Consider the following 17,174-nt stretch of genomic DNA (forward strand, 5'->3'; position numbering starts at 1 on the left):
TAAACTATTCATAATATATAATTCATACATTTGTTCGTAAGTCTAAAGATGTAAAGGAATAGGAATGTATTAAAAATTTCATATAATATATAAATGATTGTAAACTTTAATTTATTAGATTTTATAAATTGAATTAAATTTAAAATTTATTTTTTATACAATATAAAATTTCTTTAAATACGATCTATATAATTTTTACAAGTTTATGGGCAAGTTATTAAAGAGATTTTTCAGTTTTAAATATATTAGATTAAAGAATAATACATTTGATCCTCGTCCCTGTTAACTCTCCAAGCGCGCAAACAATACATCCATTGTTGACAGGCCTAAACCCAAACACTTGTGTGTATCTGACTAACCAAGCAAAATGGCTTTTCATATTTGCAGCTCTCACTCTTCCCTATTCCATAATCGTCAATCTTTTCCCTCTTCATTCTCTTCATCGTCTTCTTCTTCATCTTCTCTGCACAATTTCCTATTCTCAAATGTCACTTCCTCCTGCAAACGCCTTATGCTTCACTCCAAAGCCTCTCTCCACCACCCTAACACCCTCGCGCCACACCAAGACGCTGTTTCTCGCGACCCAGATGCAAATTCCTCGTCTTTATCAAAAACCCGTGTCTGGGTTAATCCCAGCAGTCCTCGAGCCAAACACTTCCGAACCAAATCGTCGAGCTCCAGGTACAGTTACCTCACCAGACTCGCCGAGTCATTGAACTCGTCTGCTCCTCCCACCGCTCAACATGCGTCCACAATTTTGAAGGGTCTAGGAGACAATGTTTCTGAACGTGACGCTGTGTTCATTCTTGACAAAATGGTGAATTCCGTTACCGCGGACTTTGTTCTCAGGTACTTCCTTGACAAGATTAAACCCGCCGGAGACACCGAGGTGGTTCTCTATAACGTCACCCTTAAGGCGTTTAGGAAGTCTAGGGATTTTGAAGGCGCAGAGAAGCTGTTCGATGAAATGATTCAAAGAGGGGTTAAACCTGATAACATTACATTTTCGACTTTGATTAATTCTGCTAGGATGTGTGCCTTGCCCAATAAAGCTGTGGCATGGTTTGAAAAAGTGCGGAGTTTCGGGTGTGAACCCGATGCCATGGTGTACTCGGCTATGGTGTCTGCTTATGCACAAACTAATAATGTTGATATGGCTTTGAGCTTGTATGATCGTGCAAAAGCTGAGAAATGGAGCCTTGATGCAGCCACATTCTCATCGTTGATTAAAATGCATGGCGTGTCAGGGAACTATGATGAGGGCTTGAGAATCTTTCAGGAAATGAAGGTTCTTGGCGTGAAGCCTAACGTGGTGACATACAACACACTGCTGGGTGGCTTGTTCAGGAGTAAGAAGTCCTGGCAGGCCAAAAATATATATAAAGAGATGGTAGCTGATGGGGTTTCGCCGGATTTTATAACCTATTCTACTCTTTTGCGAATTTATGCTGGAGCACAATATAGTGACGATGCTTTCGGTATTTATGAGGAAATGAAGGAGCAGGAAATGGATATGAGTGTGGATCTTTATAACAGGCTCTTGGCTATGTGTGCTGATGTTGGTTGCATAGATGAAGCTGTTGAAATTTTTGAAGACATGAAAAGTTCTGGGACTTGTCAGCCTAACAGATTGTCATTTTCATCCTTAATTACGGTATATTCCTGCAATGGGAAGGTTTCAGAAGCAGAAGGAATTTTGAACGAAATGATCCAGTTTGGATTTCAGCCTACTATTTATGTTCTGACCTCACTTGTCCAGTGCTATGGGAAAGCTAAGCGAACTGATGATGTTGTGAAGATTTTTAAGCAACTCGTGGATTTGGACATTGTTCCAGATGTTCAATTCTGTTGTTGTCTTCTTAATGTTATGACTCAAACCCCGATAGAAGAGCTGGGTAAGATAATAGAGTGCATTGAGAAGGCTAATACACAGCTTGGTTCTGTAGTAAGATATTTGGTGGAAGAGAAGGGTGATGGAGATTTTAGAAAGGAAATATCAGAACTTCTTAATTCAATTGATGTTAAAGTAAAGAAGCCTTTATGCAATTGTCTAATTGATCTTTGTATCAGCCTGAATGTGCCGAACAGAGCACGCGACCTTCTGGACTTGGGATTGACGCTTGAAATATATAAAAATTTACAATCCAGATCTCAAAATCAGTGGTCTTTACATTTGAAGAAACTCTCAATTGGAGCTGCTATGACCGCATTAAATGTTTGGATAAATGACTTGTCTAAGGCATTGGAATCAGGGGAAGACCTTCCACCTCTACTTGGAGTTAATACTGGACAGGGAAAACACAAGTATGTTTCAGACAAAGGTTTGGTTAGTGTATGTGAATCATATTTGAGGAAACTCAATGCTCCATTCCATGAGGCTCCAGATAAGTCTGGCTGGTTTTTGGTTACAAGGGATGCAGCAATATCATGGCTGGAGTCTAGTAGTTCAACTGAATCAATTTCTGATTTGAACTTTCAGGTTTCAGGTGGTTCAACAGTGGCCTTTCAGAGTGGATAGTGTCTGTTTTAAGAATGATATGCCATGTTATTTATGCATTTTTATTCTCCTTTAGGGGAAATTTTGCATTAGTAGATTCAAGATATGTATATTTGTTAAAATTTCAGTTATCTTGTAGAGTAACTGAAGACCTGATACTAGTATCTAGTGTAGTGGCTAGATTTCTTTGCAGCTGTTCCATGATCTAGAGAGATGCATGCTTCTAATATCATGGCCTTAATTTTCCTTTTTATTAGTTCTACGTTTCTATTTTTGATGTTGCCATCATTTGTAAACCAAAACCAAATACTGCAATCGGGTCATCATAACTCCAAATCAAATTATCCATAGATGACATATTCTTGAAATATTTGATACTGATATCTTGCAATCTCTTATCCGAGCCAGATACATTTGATGTTTATTGTTAGACTACAGGGCATTGTAGGAGCAGTAGGTAAAGTATAAAATGTTTCACCTCAAATATTGTAGGAAGATTAAGTTATAACATTCTTTGTCTATGCCATCAGTAAGGACTCATATTTTTTTAATAATAAATTATGTTTATATAAATATATAGTTTATTATTTTGGTTATTTACTTATTTATTTTTGTAAGTTGTTTATAGTTAAAAGAAATGGAATAGTAAATTTATTAAAAATATTTATAAAAGAGGGGATGAACAAAGTGGATGCATATCTGAATTATTTTAGATAAATAGTATTAGAAATTGAGAATAGAGTTCAAGGAAAATAAAAAGAGAGTATGTCTTCATCAAGAAGGAGTTGCACCAAATTATATTTCAAATATTATAAATAAGGTGGCACGAAATAGTAACACATATTTTAATATTATTTTTTAGTCCTAAATTGTTGTTATTTCCAATAAAAAAATATTATTATTGTGTTTAGGGTTTAAGGTTTATTTTTTAAAATTTTGATGTAATTTTTATTATTACTGTGTTTAGGGTTTAGAGTTTAATATTTTTTTATGTAATTTTTTCGTGTTGGAAATGTAAATTGGAAATTTTTGGTTTGTGACTGTTCATGTTTATTTTAAAAAACCTGAAAATTTTATGTACTGTGTTTGAGACATAACGGCCCACTAATGTGCAATGTGTTGTAGTAAGAGTTTGTTCCCATGGATTTGCTACCAAATTACTATTAGCACTCTTATTAAAAGATCAAAATGTTAAAATAATTTTGAAATACTTTTTTAAAAACTAAGTCAGTTGAATTTGCATAAGATGTAATTATATGTGTCATTAAAATTTGGAGCACAACAATAATATAATTTATGGTTTTTATATACAGAGTAAATGACTTTTTCTCAGAAAACATAAAGTAAATGAAATAGTATTTATTTGAATTTCAAACTATTGAGTTAATTGAAATTTGAAATAAATTTTAATATCAAACATGTTAGCAATATTAAATGAAAAATGAAAAATGAATTCAAATATTGTAACTAAAATCTAAGCATAAATTAACATTTTATAGAGTTTTACCTTTTTTTAATACTATCTCCTAACCGCGATTATATACACTATTATATAAAAGGATATACTTTTTTTTAATTATCTCTAATATCATTTTTTTATTTGACAAATTTATTTTTTAATAACTTATTTTGTAACTACCTTAGTTTATAAATTTTAATTATATAATTTCATATTTTAATAACAAAAGTTATTTAATAAATATGTGACTGCATGATTACTATTCTTAATTATAACTACCTAAATTCTTCCCTGAAAATAATTAACACGTACTTTTTTTAAAATTATTTTTTAAGATTATACTTTTTTTTTTAAACTGTTATTCATATTAAAAAAATGCTTCCAGTGACACTACTTTTTTTCTACTGACTCTTGTAATTAAATTGATAAGTTTTTAATTTATTTTGATAAAACTTGGGAGGAGCTTAAAATGCATTTTTTTTATTTTAATTATTTTAAAACTAAAACTTATGAATAAGTTTTTTTAATAACTATTTAGTTATATTATATAACAAAATTCATCTTTGATTGATGAGAGTTTATTAAAATCCACTTGACGTCAATTATTTGATTTTAAATATGTTAAAAATCTCTTAATCCAATCACGAGTAATTTATTTATGATTACGCCGAGAAAGTGAATTGATCAATATGTTCCCCTTATTTGTTGTTTAATTACTTATTTCATCCCTACATGTACAAAATATTTGCATTTCAATCTCTTTAAAATGTCTATTTTCAGTCTAAACACAAATTTTAAAGGTCCTGCTGTCTAATATCTTTAAATGTCAGGTTACGGAATTTAAAATAGAACAATTTTATTGAAATTTATATTAAGAATACAATGAAAATAGTTTGCAATAAATGTGTATTAGTATTGTTTTTAATGGAAGTTTTTCTTTTTTTTATGTTTTAATCTTTATATATATATATATATATTCTTTAATTTATTTGTTTCTACATGGAGAGCGACTAGAAACTAAAATAAAGAACATATTGGTTTTATTTAAAATTATACCTTATTTAAATTATTATAATTAGCGGAAATAAATTGTATATTCGTATTTTTTATTTTTATTATTATTATTTTTAAAGTTATAATATTATTATAATATTAAAGAAACAAATTTAATACTTAATATTTATTAATAATTTTCAATTTAATTGAACGAATAAATAAAATGAAATAAAAGAATGATTAATTTGACAAAGAAGAATAAAAATAAACATGTCAAGAAAAGAGTGTGAGCATCGCCTCCAAACAATAAATTTAGAGGTCTGGTTGCGAAAGGTTACCATTGCAAATCTAAGTTATGAAGATTCAATCTTTCGTAATGGTCATTTATCCATAATGCAACGAACCTCTACCCTGCCTCACACGAGAAAGATAACATCAGAAATCATATACTCAAAATTTTATTGGTGAATTTGGAGAAGCTTCGATGTCACGTTTGTGATGAAAAGAATAGGTAATCCATGAAGAAGGATGTGATTGAAGTTAAAAAGAATAAGTTATTTTGCTTCTCTCTCACATCTCCATCTAGATCTCCCACACGAGACATTTTTCGAAGATGATCGTCCACCAAATATTGGTCACGGAGGTCACAGTCACAAATTGAGTCATCAGTAAAGAAACAACTGCTGTCATTCATTCATATTTTTTTACAAAGAAAGATTAAGAAACCAAATGATAAGAAAGAATAACAACTATGATTTTTAAGAGATGAAGATATAAGAAAAAAACTACTCCACAAACTATAAAATACTCAAAATTTAGAATTGATAACTATGAAGTATACAAAATACTCGAAATTTAGAATTGATAACGATTTTTTACGGAGAATCTTTATATATATATAGATTATGATTAACTAATAATATTTTGATAACTCTTTTTATACGTAATGAATTTGTGATATATAAAATAAGAATTGATAAAGTATCATTATAATTTCAGATGTAAAATCGTGTATTGGTGGGAGCAATGTATTATAAAATATTAAATATTATTACACTCTTGCATCTACATGAGTTTGTATCTTCTTTCAATAAATGAAGTTAGAGTAAAAAAAAAGGAAATTTCATTGTTGAGCAGAGCATCATATACTCTGGAGTACCCACAGTGTGATAGAAGGAAGGAAAATGGCTAAATCTTACCTTCTCAACTCTTCTTCTTCATCGTCTTCTTCCCCTTATCCTCCTCCTCCTTCTCATGCCCTCAATTATCGCAAATCCATCTCCATCACCACATCTATCTCATTCTCTAACTCTTCCCGGCATTTCAAACTTCTCAGTTTTTCTGCCCCCCATGGACTCTCTCCTCTCCTCTCTAAACCCAAAACCCTGCTCCAAGCCACCAACACTCTACAAGACACAAAACTCGACGACCCAGTTGCAAAATCTCCATCTTTATCAAAAAATCCCATCTGGGTCAATCCCAAAAGCCCCAGAGCCAAACAGCTTTGGAAGAATTCTACTCATGCCATGTCATCACCTCTCACCAAACTCGCCAAGTCTCTGGATTCATGCAACCCCACCCACGAACACGTCTCTGAAATCCTCAACGTTTTAGGGGACAACATTTTAGAACGCGATGCCGTCATTATTCTCGATGCCATGGCGAATCCCTGCAATGCACTCCTCGCTGTTAACTACTTCAAGCAGAAGATAAAACCATCTAGTCACGTTATTCTCTACAACGTTACCATGAAGCTGTTTAGGGAGCTTAAGGATTTCGAAGGAGCAGAGAAGCTGTTTGATGAAATGCTTCAAAGAGGGGTCCACCCTAATCTCATCACTTTTTCAACTTTGATTAGCTGCGCTTCCATGTGTTCTTTGCCACATAAGGCTGTGAAGTGGTTTGAGATGATGCCCTCTTTCGGGTGTGAACCGGATAATAATTTGTCCTCGTCCATGATATATGCTTATGCAAGAACTGGTAATGCTGACATGGCTTTGAAACTGTACGATCGTGCAAAAGCAGAGAAATGGCATATAGACACGGTGGTGTTCTCGGGGTTGGTTAAGATGTTTGGGATGTCAGAGAATTATGATGAGTGCTTGAACGTTTACAATGATATGAAGGTTCTTGGTGCGAAGCCGAATTTGGTAACATATAATGCTCTGTTGTATGCCATGGGAAGAGCTAAGAGAGCCAGAGAAGCCAAAGCTATATATGAGGAGATGATAAATAATGGATTGTCACCAACTTGGCCTACCTACGCAGCTCTGTTACAAGCCTATTGTAGAGCCCGGTTCATTAAGAATGCGATGAGAGTTTACAAGGAAATGAAGGAAAAAGGAAAGGATATCGATGTATTTCTTTATAACATGCTTTTTGACATGTGTGCTAATGTTGGTTGTGTGGATGAAGCAGTTAAAATTTTTGAAGACATGAAAAGTTCTGGGACTTGCCGACCAGACAAATTTACATATGCATCCTTGATCAACATGTACTCTTGCCTAAGCAAAATTTCAGAGATGGAAGCCATGTTCAATGAAATGATGGAATCTGGATTTCAGCCTGATGTAATAGTTTTTACATCACTTGTCCATTGCTATGGAAAAGCCAAGCGAACTGATGATGTTGTAAAGATATTTAATCAGCTCATGGATTTGGGCATCAGTCCTGATGGTCGCTTCTGTGATTGTCTTCTATATGCAATGTCCCAAGTACCAAAAGAAGAACCTGGTAAGCTCGCAGGTTGCATTGAGAAGGCTAATCCAGTGCTTGGGTCTGTGTTAAGTTATTTGATGAAAAAGCACGAGGATGGTGAACATTTTAGAAAGGAAGCATTAGAACTTTTTAATTCAACTGAACCTGATGTAAAAAAGTCCATGTGTAATTGTTTAATTGATCTTTGTGTGAACTTGGATGTGCCCGACAGAGCTCGTGACCTTTTGGATCTCGGGTTGTCTCTTCGGATATATACTGATATACAGTCAAGGTCTCAAGATAAGTGGTGTCTGTATCTAAAGAGACTCTCAGTTGGAGCTGCTCTGACTGCCTTAAGTGTTTGGATAAATGACTTGTCTAAGGCTTTGGAATCGGGGGAAGAGCTTCCACCACTACTTGGAATCAACACTGGGCATGGGAAACACAGGCTTTCAGATAAAGTTTTGCCTACTGTTTTTGAATCATATCTGAAGGAACTTAAAGCTCCATTCCATAAGGCTGCCAATAAGGATGGCTGGTTTTTGGCTACCAGTGAAGCAGCCACATCATGGCTGCAGTCCAGGGGCTCAACTGTGGCTCTTCCCCAATGAAATTGTTGTTTACTATTAGGCAACCTTGGCATGTTGACTTTATGCATTTTCCTATACCGCTGGAGAAAATTTTGGTATAAGTAGTTTCTGGAAATTTGTTTTTGTTTTGGATGTTTTACATTGTGAATGATGAAAGCGGCCTGATATTAATATCTAGAAAGTAATTAGTTATTGGCTCTGATGAATTTCAATCCCGAATGTTGTTGGATATTAGTAGTATTGATTGAATAAAAATGGGTACTGGAATTGTTTTGGCCAGGACAGGCAGGTGCACAGGGTGCAAGTTGGTCTTATGCTAGTCTGTATACTAAAGCGTTTCTCATTTTGACAAGGTTGATGCGGCGCATGTTCCTACTTTTTTCTACATAAACAAACAAAATCTGATACCTCTTGTTCTAAACTGAAAGCAGGTTTAGAGGGCCAGCATCTATATCCTCAAATTGAGGACCGCAAATTTAGGAGATGGTAGAGATCAACAAAGTGAAAACAGCCTAGCAATTTTTTTATTATGGTACAGAAAACAATGACATGGCTTTGTTCTAATCTATGAATCAAGTGTCGTAGTCCTTTCCACTTTTCAACTATTTCAATTTTGTGTGTTTGGATCAATGTTAGTAAAATTAATTTTAAAGTGATGTGATTAATGTTTAGATGATTTTATCTCACTGGTTAGTAAAGTTCCTAACACAAAAGCTGCTTAAAATTACTTTTAAGTCAAAATCAATTCTTTAACATAGAACAATATTTATCTAAAATTATATTAACTAGTATTTCCACATGCACTTGCTACAGCTCAATATACAACTGAAAAGAAGGTTGAGGTTGACCTTTACATTGAACGTGACGGTTGACCTTTTTTTGTCAATTGTTTTATCATGTGGGATTGACTTTAGTTTATGGTTTGAGTGTACTGCTATTATTATATTTAATAATTAATTGTCTGGACAAAGGTTGGCAAATTAACGAATAAAGGGCTTTTGACTTTGTTGAGAGAATAGTTTTGGAGTTATGTGCTTGCAACTTCAAGTCCTACATGGACCTGAGTGCCTGTCCAGTCACACCTCATTTTGGCTTTTCGACAGAATGGAGCATAACACTTCTGTACATTCTTATTTTAAAAGAAGTCAATACTTAGAACAAAAGGAATGGGACCAATGATGGTTTGCACGTTAATATTTTATCCAACTTAAATTGACTCAACTCTCTCCATATAAGGGTGAGTCCTTGTTCATTTCATCGTATGCAAAATGGGGAATTTTATGGCTTGCCACTCTCAACCAAAGAAGCAAAACAGATGTCCTCTAATTGAAGGAAAAGAAGTAGAGGTTGATACCCCAGTGGCAGTTGAAAGGATGAAATCTGCTTCTAAAAAGCGTTACATCGTGGTGCGTAGGAAGCTGCAGCATGGGGAGGTTTACCAGCTTGCACCATTTATGTTGCAATCTGATATGCCTTTGGTACCTTGTAGGACAACTAACAACAGAAAGTTGAAGACTAGGAGTGTGAAGATTGTGGTGACTGCAGAAGAATTGGAATTGCTGTTACGTGGATCAAAGAAGTTCCAAATCCAACGCAGAGTTGCTCGTGTCAGGCGAAGTTCTGGGTTGAGAGGGTGCCAAAAATGGTTTCCATCTTTGCCAACCATTCAGGAGGTGCATAACTACTAAACGATGGGAAGATTGCTCTTTAAGTTCCCATCATCAGCTGTGTAATGAAGTTTATTTGTAGTTTATGCAAATTTTCTGAAAGATGCTAGGTTGTATTTTGTCAGTAAATTAAGGATGTTTACCTGCTCAACTTTTTAATATAGCAGCAGGGGAAGAAAAAACAAAAGATTAGCAACATACATCCCTTTTTTTCTCTTATAAAGAGTTTTTCACGCATAGAATATGTAGGAGTATTGAATGCGGACTGTTGTTCATGTTCTTGGATTAACAATGAGAATGAGATTTTGTCAATTTCCGTTGCTTAAGTGATACTACTTTAAGGAAATTATCCACGCTATTCCTATTATATGATAGAATATAATCTGCTTCTGCTTAGTGGTTTTTAGATATATCCTTAAATGCTCAATTATAAGTGAGTTTACTGTCGTACTCGTTCGTACCATAAGTTTTTTATGTTTTAGAATGATTCTCAAAATCACTCAGGATTCAGGAATTGTTGCTTTATGATAACCTTTGGTAAATAAGTTTTCTGATACACGAAATGCAGAAATGTAATTCAATTATTTTCCATGTGTTCATCATGTTTCATCTCTCTGAAGATACATTTGACAATCGTGTGTAGTATGTATGCAATACTCACAATAACAGCACAAAGGATGCCAATTAAATTTAGTGTATGTAGTATGTACAGAGTCAGCCTTCCCCGTTGGAACTTTATTTCAACATACTACCTCACTAAATTTTTGTTTTTTTTATTTATAAAGAAAAATCACAAAGATCCCATTGATTAATAAATTGCCTTCAGTTTCTCTAAGTAAAGACTCTTCAATGATCTTTCATCATCCTGCAGTATTTTTATAAAAATGTTAAGGGATAGTATCAATAAATCTCAAAGAACAGACACAGGTTTTGGTCATTCAAAAGGAAAAAAGTTACAGAACCTTCTGGAGGAGTTTGAGCGTCTGATTTTCCTGTTATCATCTGATTTTATTGAAGCAGCCTCCTTGTCTCTAGCAGCTGCTTCCCTTTTCATTTTCTTCCACTCTATCTCCATAGCCTTTGTCAGTGCATCCACTTTCTTTGTGAGCATCTGAAAATAAAAGGATATTTCTTACCTTCAGTTCTAAAGTACTAAGGGGTAGGGTTGGGGGCATAGCTGTTACTAGTACCTTTATTTCTTCTTCTTTCGTATGCAAACTACTCTCTTTAATTTCACAAGACTTCCTCAAATTGATGACCTCTTTTTGAAGCTTATCATACAGAAATCCTGAGACCACGTCATTGCTGCCTAAATCATTACAGCTATTGCTTTTAGAGTCTTCATCATCTTCAACTGTGGTTTTAATTTGTGCTGCTTCTCTTTCATCACTGCGTTTATTTGAATTGATGCCTGTGTTCACCTGCATCTTATTTTCTTTTTCATCACTATCAACAACTTTATTTCTTGATGCCCATATTCCTTTCTTCAACATGTTTTCTGCAGAACTACATTTCTTTCTTAGAATGCTGCCCGGTATTAGGTTCGCAGTAACACTCTCGATGTTGTTTTTTACATTTGTCTTTGGGAACAAAGAGCTTCCTGCAGTAGATCCCCTTGGTTGTGATGTGGATCTGTTTCTCAGTCCACCATTGGTCGTTAGGAAGCTTAAGATGTTAGACTTCTGTGCCTTTTCAGATCCAGAATTTGAACTATTTGAGAAATGCTTTAAGCCTTCTTCTAGTGTTTTTAACCTCAGCTTCAGTTTATCCTGAGAAAAATTACCAGATAACATTAGTTATCACTAAAAACTGTATCTGCACGCTTACATGAAAGGAAAAAAAGTTACCTTCAATTGTGACTCCGCCTTTGCTGTTCTCTCTGATATAGCTAGCTTTTCTTTCAAGCGTTGCATCTCTGCCTGCATATGCATGGACATACTTGATCATAAAACTTTTTTGCTCACTCAAATGACCAAAAATTACAATAAAAAATCCTTTTTGAGTTGCCTTCTTCAGCATTTTAACGTATAGTCAAGAGTTCAAATTTTCTTTTTCTTTATGGACTTCGGAACTTTTTAATTATTTTCTTATGCATCATAGTCTTGATTTTACTGAAGGAAAAGCTGTGTCACTAACAGAAGTAGTAGTGTTTTTGGATTGAATAGGCAGAACCACATGAGCTCCAAAGAAGATTCTTATGGGAAGATATACCTGCATTATCCTTCTCTCTTCCAACCATTGTTTGACAGGCATGACCTTGTCATTCTCGTCCTTCCACTCATTTGCCACAACCGTTGCAACTCTATTGGCTGAAACTTTTACTCTTGCTAGTTCCCTCTCCAGTGTCCTCTTCTCCTCCTGAAAATTTGTGTTAAATTATGTCACTAAATGGATCAACCAGAATGAAGAAAGTCAATGTGTTCAAAATCAAGTTCAAAATGGCAGCAGCCATAAGAATTGTCTACCTGCAATTCAGAAATTTGTCGCTGATAATCGCGAACAGCATTAGCATTGACTCCACTGGATAAGATGACCTCCTCAAGTTCATAGATCGTTTGGCTAAGTTTTTCAACTTCCAAAATCTTTTGGCGATGCGTTTTCTCTAAAATTTTGTTCTCCTCCTGCTCATGGAAATTTGTAATTTAGCCAAGTACTTACATTTACTACAGAAACTACGTGTGAAAATGGAATCATAAAAAGTATGCCTGGCAGATCTCAATCTGTCTCTTCAAGTCAAAATTTTCATTCTGAACTTCCTCAACTATTAAAACTCTCTCCAGTGCAGTTCTTAAAATCTTCTCTGCTTCAAGCAATGCTGCCTCTTTTGACTTTGTGAGCCGTTCCAAAGCTTTCTTATCTTCTTGGAGAGCTGCAATCTGAATGCAAAAATGAATGTTAGAATTTTCATTATTATTCACAATTCACTCCTTGTAAGAGTGTCTTTGGTGGAAATTGCAGTATTACTACCTCATTCCTGTACATCTTAATCTCAGCCTCAAGAGGAGTAATGACACTTTCAAGAGGAACAAAATCATCTTCCTTCTGATCTGCGTGTAGCCTTCTAAGAGTGGCTTCTGCAGCATATTGTGCGGCCAATGCATCTCTCTTTTCCTCTGTCAGTTTCTTGATTTCTAGCTTCTGCATAAAATTGAGGCATATGCATTTTTAGAATTTACTATGGTTTGACACGGTTCCAAGTTTCTAGAGATATTAGTACCAGTTTGGTGTACCTTGTGTTTAAGATGATCCTGAGTAAGTCCAAGTCTCTCGTCCAGCTTACTCACTTCATTTCTCAGCTGGAATTGAAGAATGATAATTACAGCCATTGTTTTGTGACTGAGAAATTTGTATATCTTGTTATAAACAAACACATGTATCGTTGTGCAACTCAATCAACTACATCTAAAACAATTATCTGATTTAATCAACTAACAGTCTCAAAAACTGAACTGTATATCAATATGCCTAAAGATTTTGACACAATCAACCAATCAGAAATCATGCTAGTTATGATTTCAAAATAATCATTATACATTGCAAGTGTACTTCAGTTAAATTAAAAAAGAAATACCTCTTCTATGGCCTTGTCCTTTTTAGCTTCAGTCGCCCTCAAGGCCTTGATTTCACTCTGGCAAGTTGCTAGTTCCTTGGCCTTTTCTGCAATGAGGTTCACTCATAATTTTATAGGTGAAACACAAATTTAAATAAAGTAGATTAAAAAAGAAATTCACTATAATAATTTATTCTTCGTTTTCATTTTGTGGTGAACGAAAAGAAAAATAAATTAGATTTTTAGGGAAATACTCAAAAACGAGTTTAATAAATAAACCCTCTACACAAATAATAATAAATCTTACAACAAGGCAATAAACACATAAAGTGAAACAACGAAAAATGAATTCATGAGACATTATAAGCAGAAAAGGAAACATAAGTTAAACATAACTATTTACTTAAGTCAAAATCGTATTTTAAATTGATGCCATCATTAACTAAGATCTGTGAAAAATATTTAACAATATACAAGCTATCATATATACCTTTTCTTTGACAACTAACCATGATGACAAAAATATATCCTTTTGATTTTTAAAACCCCATCTCTATTGATTAATCTCTGTTCTTTGATATACTGCAAGTTATCTTTCTTTGGAGTTTTCTAACACAGTGCAATTAATTTTGAAGGAAAAAGAAACTTCTTTTCTCACTTTTAAAAAAGTATCAATTTAAGTTTCACTTAAATTATTCTTAGTTGTGAACAAACATGCTTCTTCCGGTTCCCTTACTAGTTAACTAGATTTATCCTATTAACAATTTTTTTAAGTCTCCTATTTCAAGCAATTAATATTAATATAAACTGAAACCAAACATATAAAACCTAGTTTTTGAAACTGTAGAGATTTTTTTTATGTAATACTACTTTTTTTCCTATATCTCTAAGAACTTAAGGTTAATGCATATGGATTTTAAATTTTTTTAATGGATATATTTTAACTAAAAAAAACTTAGTTAAAAGTGGTGATAAATTATATTACAGTTTTTTTACTTATCTCCTTATGGTAGCTAGCTATGACACAAGGGCATAATTAGAGAAGAAACTAATTACACTTTGAAATTCTAACATATAAATTATTTTGAGGCAAAAAAGAAGAAGGTTGAATGATAGAAAGAAGATGGTATATTTTATGTTTGATTATAGAGTTTAATGGTATTTTATAATATTATTTAATTATAAATATTGTTAGCGTGATTTTTAAGATAATTTTGAAGATAGGATAATTTTGAAATAATTTTTGACCTCCTCGATATTTATAATGATGAAACTATTGAAATAAGTATAGTAATTTTTTTAAATTGAGTATAAAATAATATTACAACATTTACGTCAATAATAATTGAGTATAAAATAATTTTAAAAAATATACTGAAAATTTATGTTTGTCACGTAAAAAAATTGTCAATCACACATTCTAAAAAATTGACAATAATACGTTTCAATATTTTTTTTTACTACAAATACTTACAAGAAAATTTGAACTAAGGAAAAAAACCAATTTTTAAAATATAGAATGAAAAAATATTTAACCCTTCAAAATATAACAAATTTATCTTATTTGTTATTGGATTATGGTGTTTTAAAATTATTTTATTATGTTAATTTATACTTTATTTCTCTTACTAATAATTACAATTATATTATTTTTTTACCTTATTTCTTTTCGAATTTATAAATAGAAGAAAATAATGAAGTAATATTGTTGTCATCATCTTAATTAAAGTTTGAATACGAATAAATAGAAACTAATTTTAGAGAAAAAAAATAATTAGTTACTATATTAACTAAATTATAAACAAACAAAAAATTAGTTTCTAAATTAGTTTATATTATTGTTAAATAGTTTATAAATTGGTATCTAATTAGCTACCAATTATTTAGATTCTAAATTTGGTAGAAAAACCTTGGTTCCTAATTAGATACCAATTTATAAACTATTTAACAATAATACAAGTTAATTTAGAAACCAATTTTTTCTAGTTTCTCTCTAATTTAGTCAATAAAGTAATTAATTATTTTTCTCTCTAAAATTAATTTCTATTTAATAATTTTCTTGTAATGGAAAATAAGAAAGAATTAAAAGCAATGCATCCATCATTTCTATAATAATTAATAAAATAAACAATAAAACATGTACTTAAACTTAATGTGTCCTTAGTTCTCAAGATATATAAAAAGCATTTAAACTCCATAGTTTACTTAAAAGTTGAAGTTTCTGTTTGTTTAAGCATTGAGGAAGGCAAAGCTCAGTTTGGAGGGTGTGAACGTATGCTCAACTAAAAAAAGTAATAAAGCTGTGCTTCTCTCAACATACGTTCAACATCTTGCCAACGTATTTCCAAAAACATAGGCTTAGTATTTAATGTCCTGCACGTGCTGTTGTTTGGTTCTGAATTTAGTTTTAACTCTTAACGTCAAAGTTACATTTTATTACTTGTACATTCAGTAAAATATTATTCACACACACACATATATATTATATATATATATATGGAGAGATAATTTCAACTTTATATTATATTATTATTTTAATAATAATAATATCATATAAGAAAAGTCATATTTTAGTAATTATAAGTCTAAAACTAATTTGTATTAAGACCATGTTTACATCTATGCTCTATACACATAAATCAATTCAATCAAATTTATTTTTAATTAAATTTTGATATTGAAGTTTATATCTAGATAATATTGTGGATCAAATTTTCAATTTATTTAAAGTAAAACAAAATATAGATAAAAGTTCTCATACAAATTAAAATAAACTTATGTGATCTAACTGTGTACAATCAGCTGTTTAAGTTAAATTCTTGAAGATTTTTGTAATCTCTATGTCTCAAGCAAAACAGTGTCTTATGAAAGATTAATATATTCTATCCTAAAAAAATTCTGTACTATCATATTGAGAAGTTATTTTATCTAACTTATTCAAAACTTGAGGTGCATTAAGTAATTATAACTTAAACTTTATTAAGGTGAAAATTAGCCATGTGCATTAAAAGTTTATGCACAGTGATCTAATGAAAAACTGCAAGAACTTTGTTTAGCATGTTTTTTAGATAGTAAACCGTGTGAGTTGACAAATAAACTCTTGGTTTTATCTCTTTTGTTGTGAGTAGATGATGAGAATTATCCAAATCAGGTCTGCTAAAGTTTCAAAACATAGACTTAACTGCAAGAAAGTCAATCCCATTCGCATACTGCAACATGATAAGACTATGAAAAAGGAAGTTAAAAAGAATAATGGTGAAGAAGAGAAAGTAAAAGTTATGATATGAACCTGTGAGCTGGTTTTGCAAACGATCAATCTGTAACCCCACAGGATCTGGTTGGACAAGAGGAAGTTCTTCCCCACTGTATACCTCTTCGCTGGCCACCATTCTTCTCTTTCTAGTGCGGCCAAATCCTCACACCAATAGCCTTTGTTCAACAAAAAATGGGGCTTGCTCAGTGGCTATTTATAACTCTTTTGTGTGCTTTGGTTTTTTTACCTGATGCTGACAAGTGCACTGGTTCAGGTTTAATCCTAGAACACCAACAACAAAAGATGATTTTAAAAGGGTAGAATATAGTAATAATAATAATGATGAGAGAAGGAAAAAGAAGAAGAAAGAAAGTGTGTTCGTATAAGAAATTAATTGACCGCAAAGAGAGGAACGAGCTTTCCCTGCACTGAAGCAAACTAAACTTGACAAATGAAATGCATAAG

At 32.6% G+C, this 17,174-nt stretch overlaps 3 protein-coding genes across 5 annotated transcripts; 2 read left to right on the top strand and 1 right to left on the bottom strand.

The window, feature by feature from the left end:
- The first annotated feature begins 270 nt into the window (after positions 1 to 270).
- Positions 271 to 2,750, top strand: LOC137832143 (pentatricopeptide repeat-containing protein At4g16390, chloroplastic). Its single transcript, XM_068640162.2, has one exon. The coding sequence runs from the start codon at positions 368 to 370 to the stop codon at positions 2,516 to 2,518; it is 2,151 nt and encodes a 716-aa protein (XP_068496263.2). The 5' UTR covers positions 271 to 367; the 3' UTR covers positions 2,519 to 2,750.
- Positions 2,751 to 6,029: 3,279 nt separating this feature from the next.
- LOC137832144 (pentatricopeptide repeat-containing protein At4g16390, chloroplastic) lies at positions 6,030 to 8,521 on the top strand. The gene has a single exon (XM_068640164.2). The coding sequence runs from the start codon at positions 6,137 to 6,139 to the stop codon at positions 8,258 to 8,260; it is 2,124 nt and encodes a 707-aa protein (XP_068496265.1). The 5' UTR covers positions 6,030 to 6,136; the 3' UTR covers positions 8,261 to 8,521.
- Positions 8,522 to 10,469: 1,948 nt separating this feature from the next.
- MAP70-5 (microtubule-associated proteins 70-5) lies at positions 10,470 to 17,174 on the bottom strand. Of its 3 annotated transcripts, XM_068640165.2 has the most exons (12): positions 17,109 to 17,174; positions 16,746 to 16,991; positions 13,478 to 13,563; positions 13,137 to 13,202; positions 12,874 to 13,044; positions 12,612 to 12,782; positions 12,372 to 12,527; positions 12,118 to 12,264; positions 11,754 to 11,825; positions 11,097 to 11,675; positions 10,869 to 11,017; positions 10,470 to 10,771 (listed from the first exon to the last, which is right to left on the bottom strand). In XM_068640165.2, exons 2-12 carry the CDS (start codon positions 16,843 to 16,845, stop codon positions 10,753 to 10,755), a joined length of 1,716 nt encoding a protein of 571 aa, XP_068496266.1. In that variant the 5' UTR covers positions 16,846 to 16,991; positions 17,109 to 17,174; the 3' UTR covers positions 10,470 to 10,752. The 3 variants fall into 3 exon arrangements, with proteins under 3 accessions (XP_068496266.1, XP_090159417.1, XP_068496267.1); XM_090303291.1 differs by having other exon boundaries at positions 16,746 to 17,171; XM_068640166.2 differs by lacking the exon at positions 17,109 to 17,174 and having other exon boundaries at positions 13,137 to 13,242; positions 16,746 to 16,896.

Source organism: Phaseolus vulgaris, chromosome 6, assembly GCF_051622355.1.
Source record: "Phaseolus vulgaris cultivar YP4 chromosome 6, ASM5162235v1, whole genome shotgun sequence".
Lineage (NCBI taxonomy): Eukaryota > Viridiplantae > Streptophyta > Magnoliopsida > Fabales > Fabaceae > Phaseolus > Phaseolus vulgaris.

What these genes read in the sequence shown, in the direction of transcription:
- LOC137832143 (XM_068640162.2), top strand. Translation starts at nt 368, where the DNA reads ATGGCTTTTCATATTTGCAGCTCTCACTCTTCCCTATTCCATAATCGT.
- MAP70-5 (XM_068640165.2), bottom strand. Translation starts at nt 16,845, where the DNA reads ATGGTGGCCAGCGAAGAGGTATACAGTGGGGAAGAACTTCCTCTTGTC. An exon ending in AGGACAAGGCCATAGAAGAG is followed by an intron (nt 13,203 to 13,477) that starts GTATTTCTTTTT and finishes CTTCAATTCCAG; the next exon opens with CTGAGAAATGAAGTGAGTAA. An exon ending in GACAAATTTCTGAATTGCAG is followed by an intron (nt 12,265 to 12,371) that starts GTAGACAATTCT and finishes ACAAATTTTCAG; the next exon opens with GAGGAGAAGAGGACACTGGA.
- LOC137832144 (XM_068640164.2), top strand. Translation starts at nt 6,137, where the DNA reads ATGGCTAAATCTTACCTTCTCAACTCTTCTTCTTCATCGTCTTCTTCC.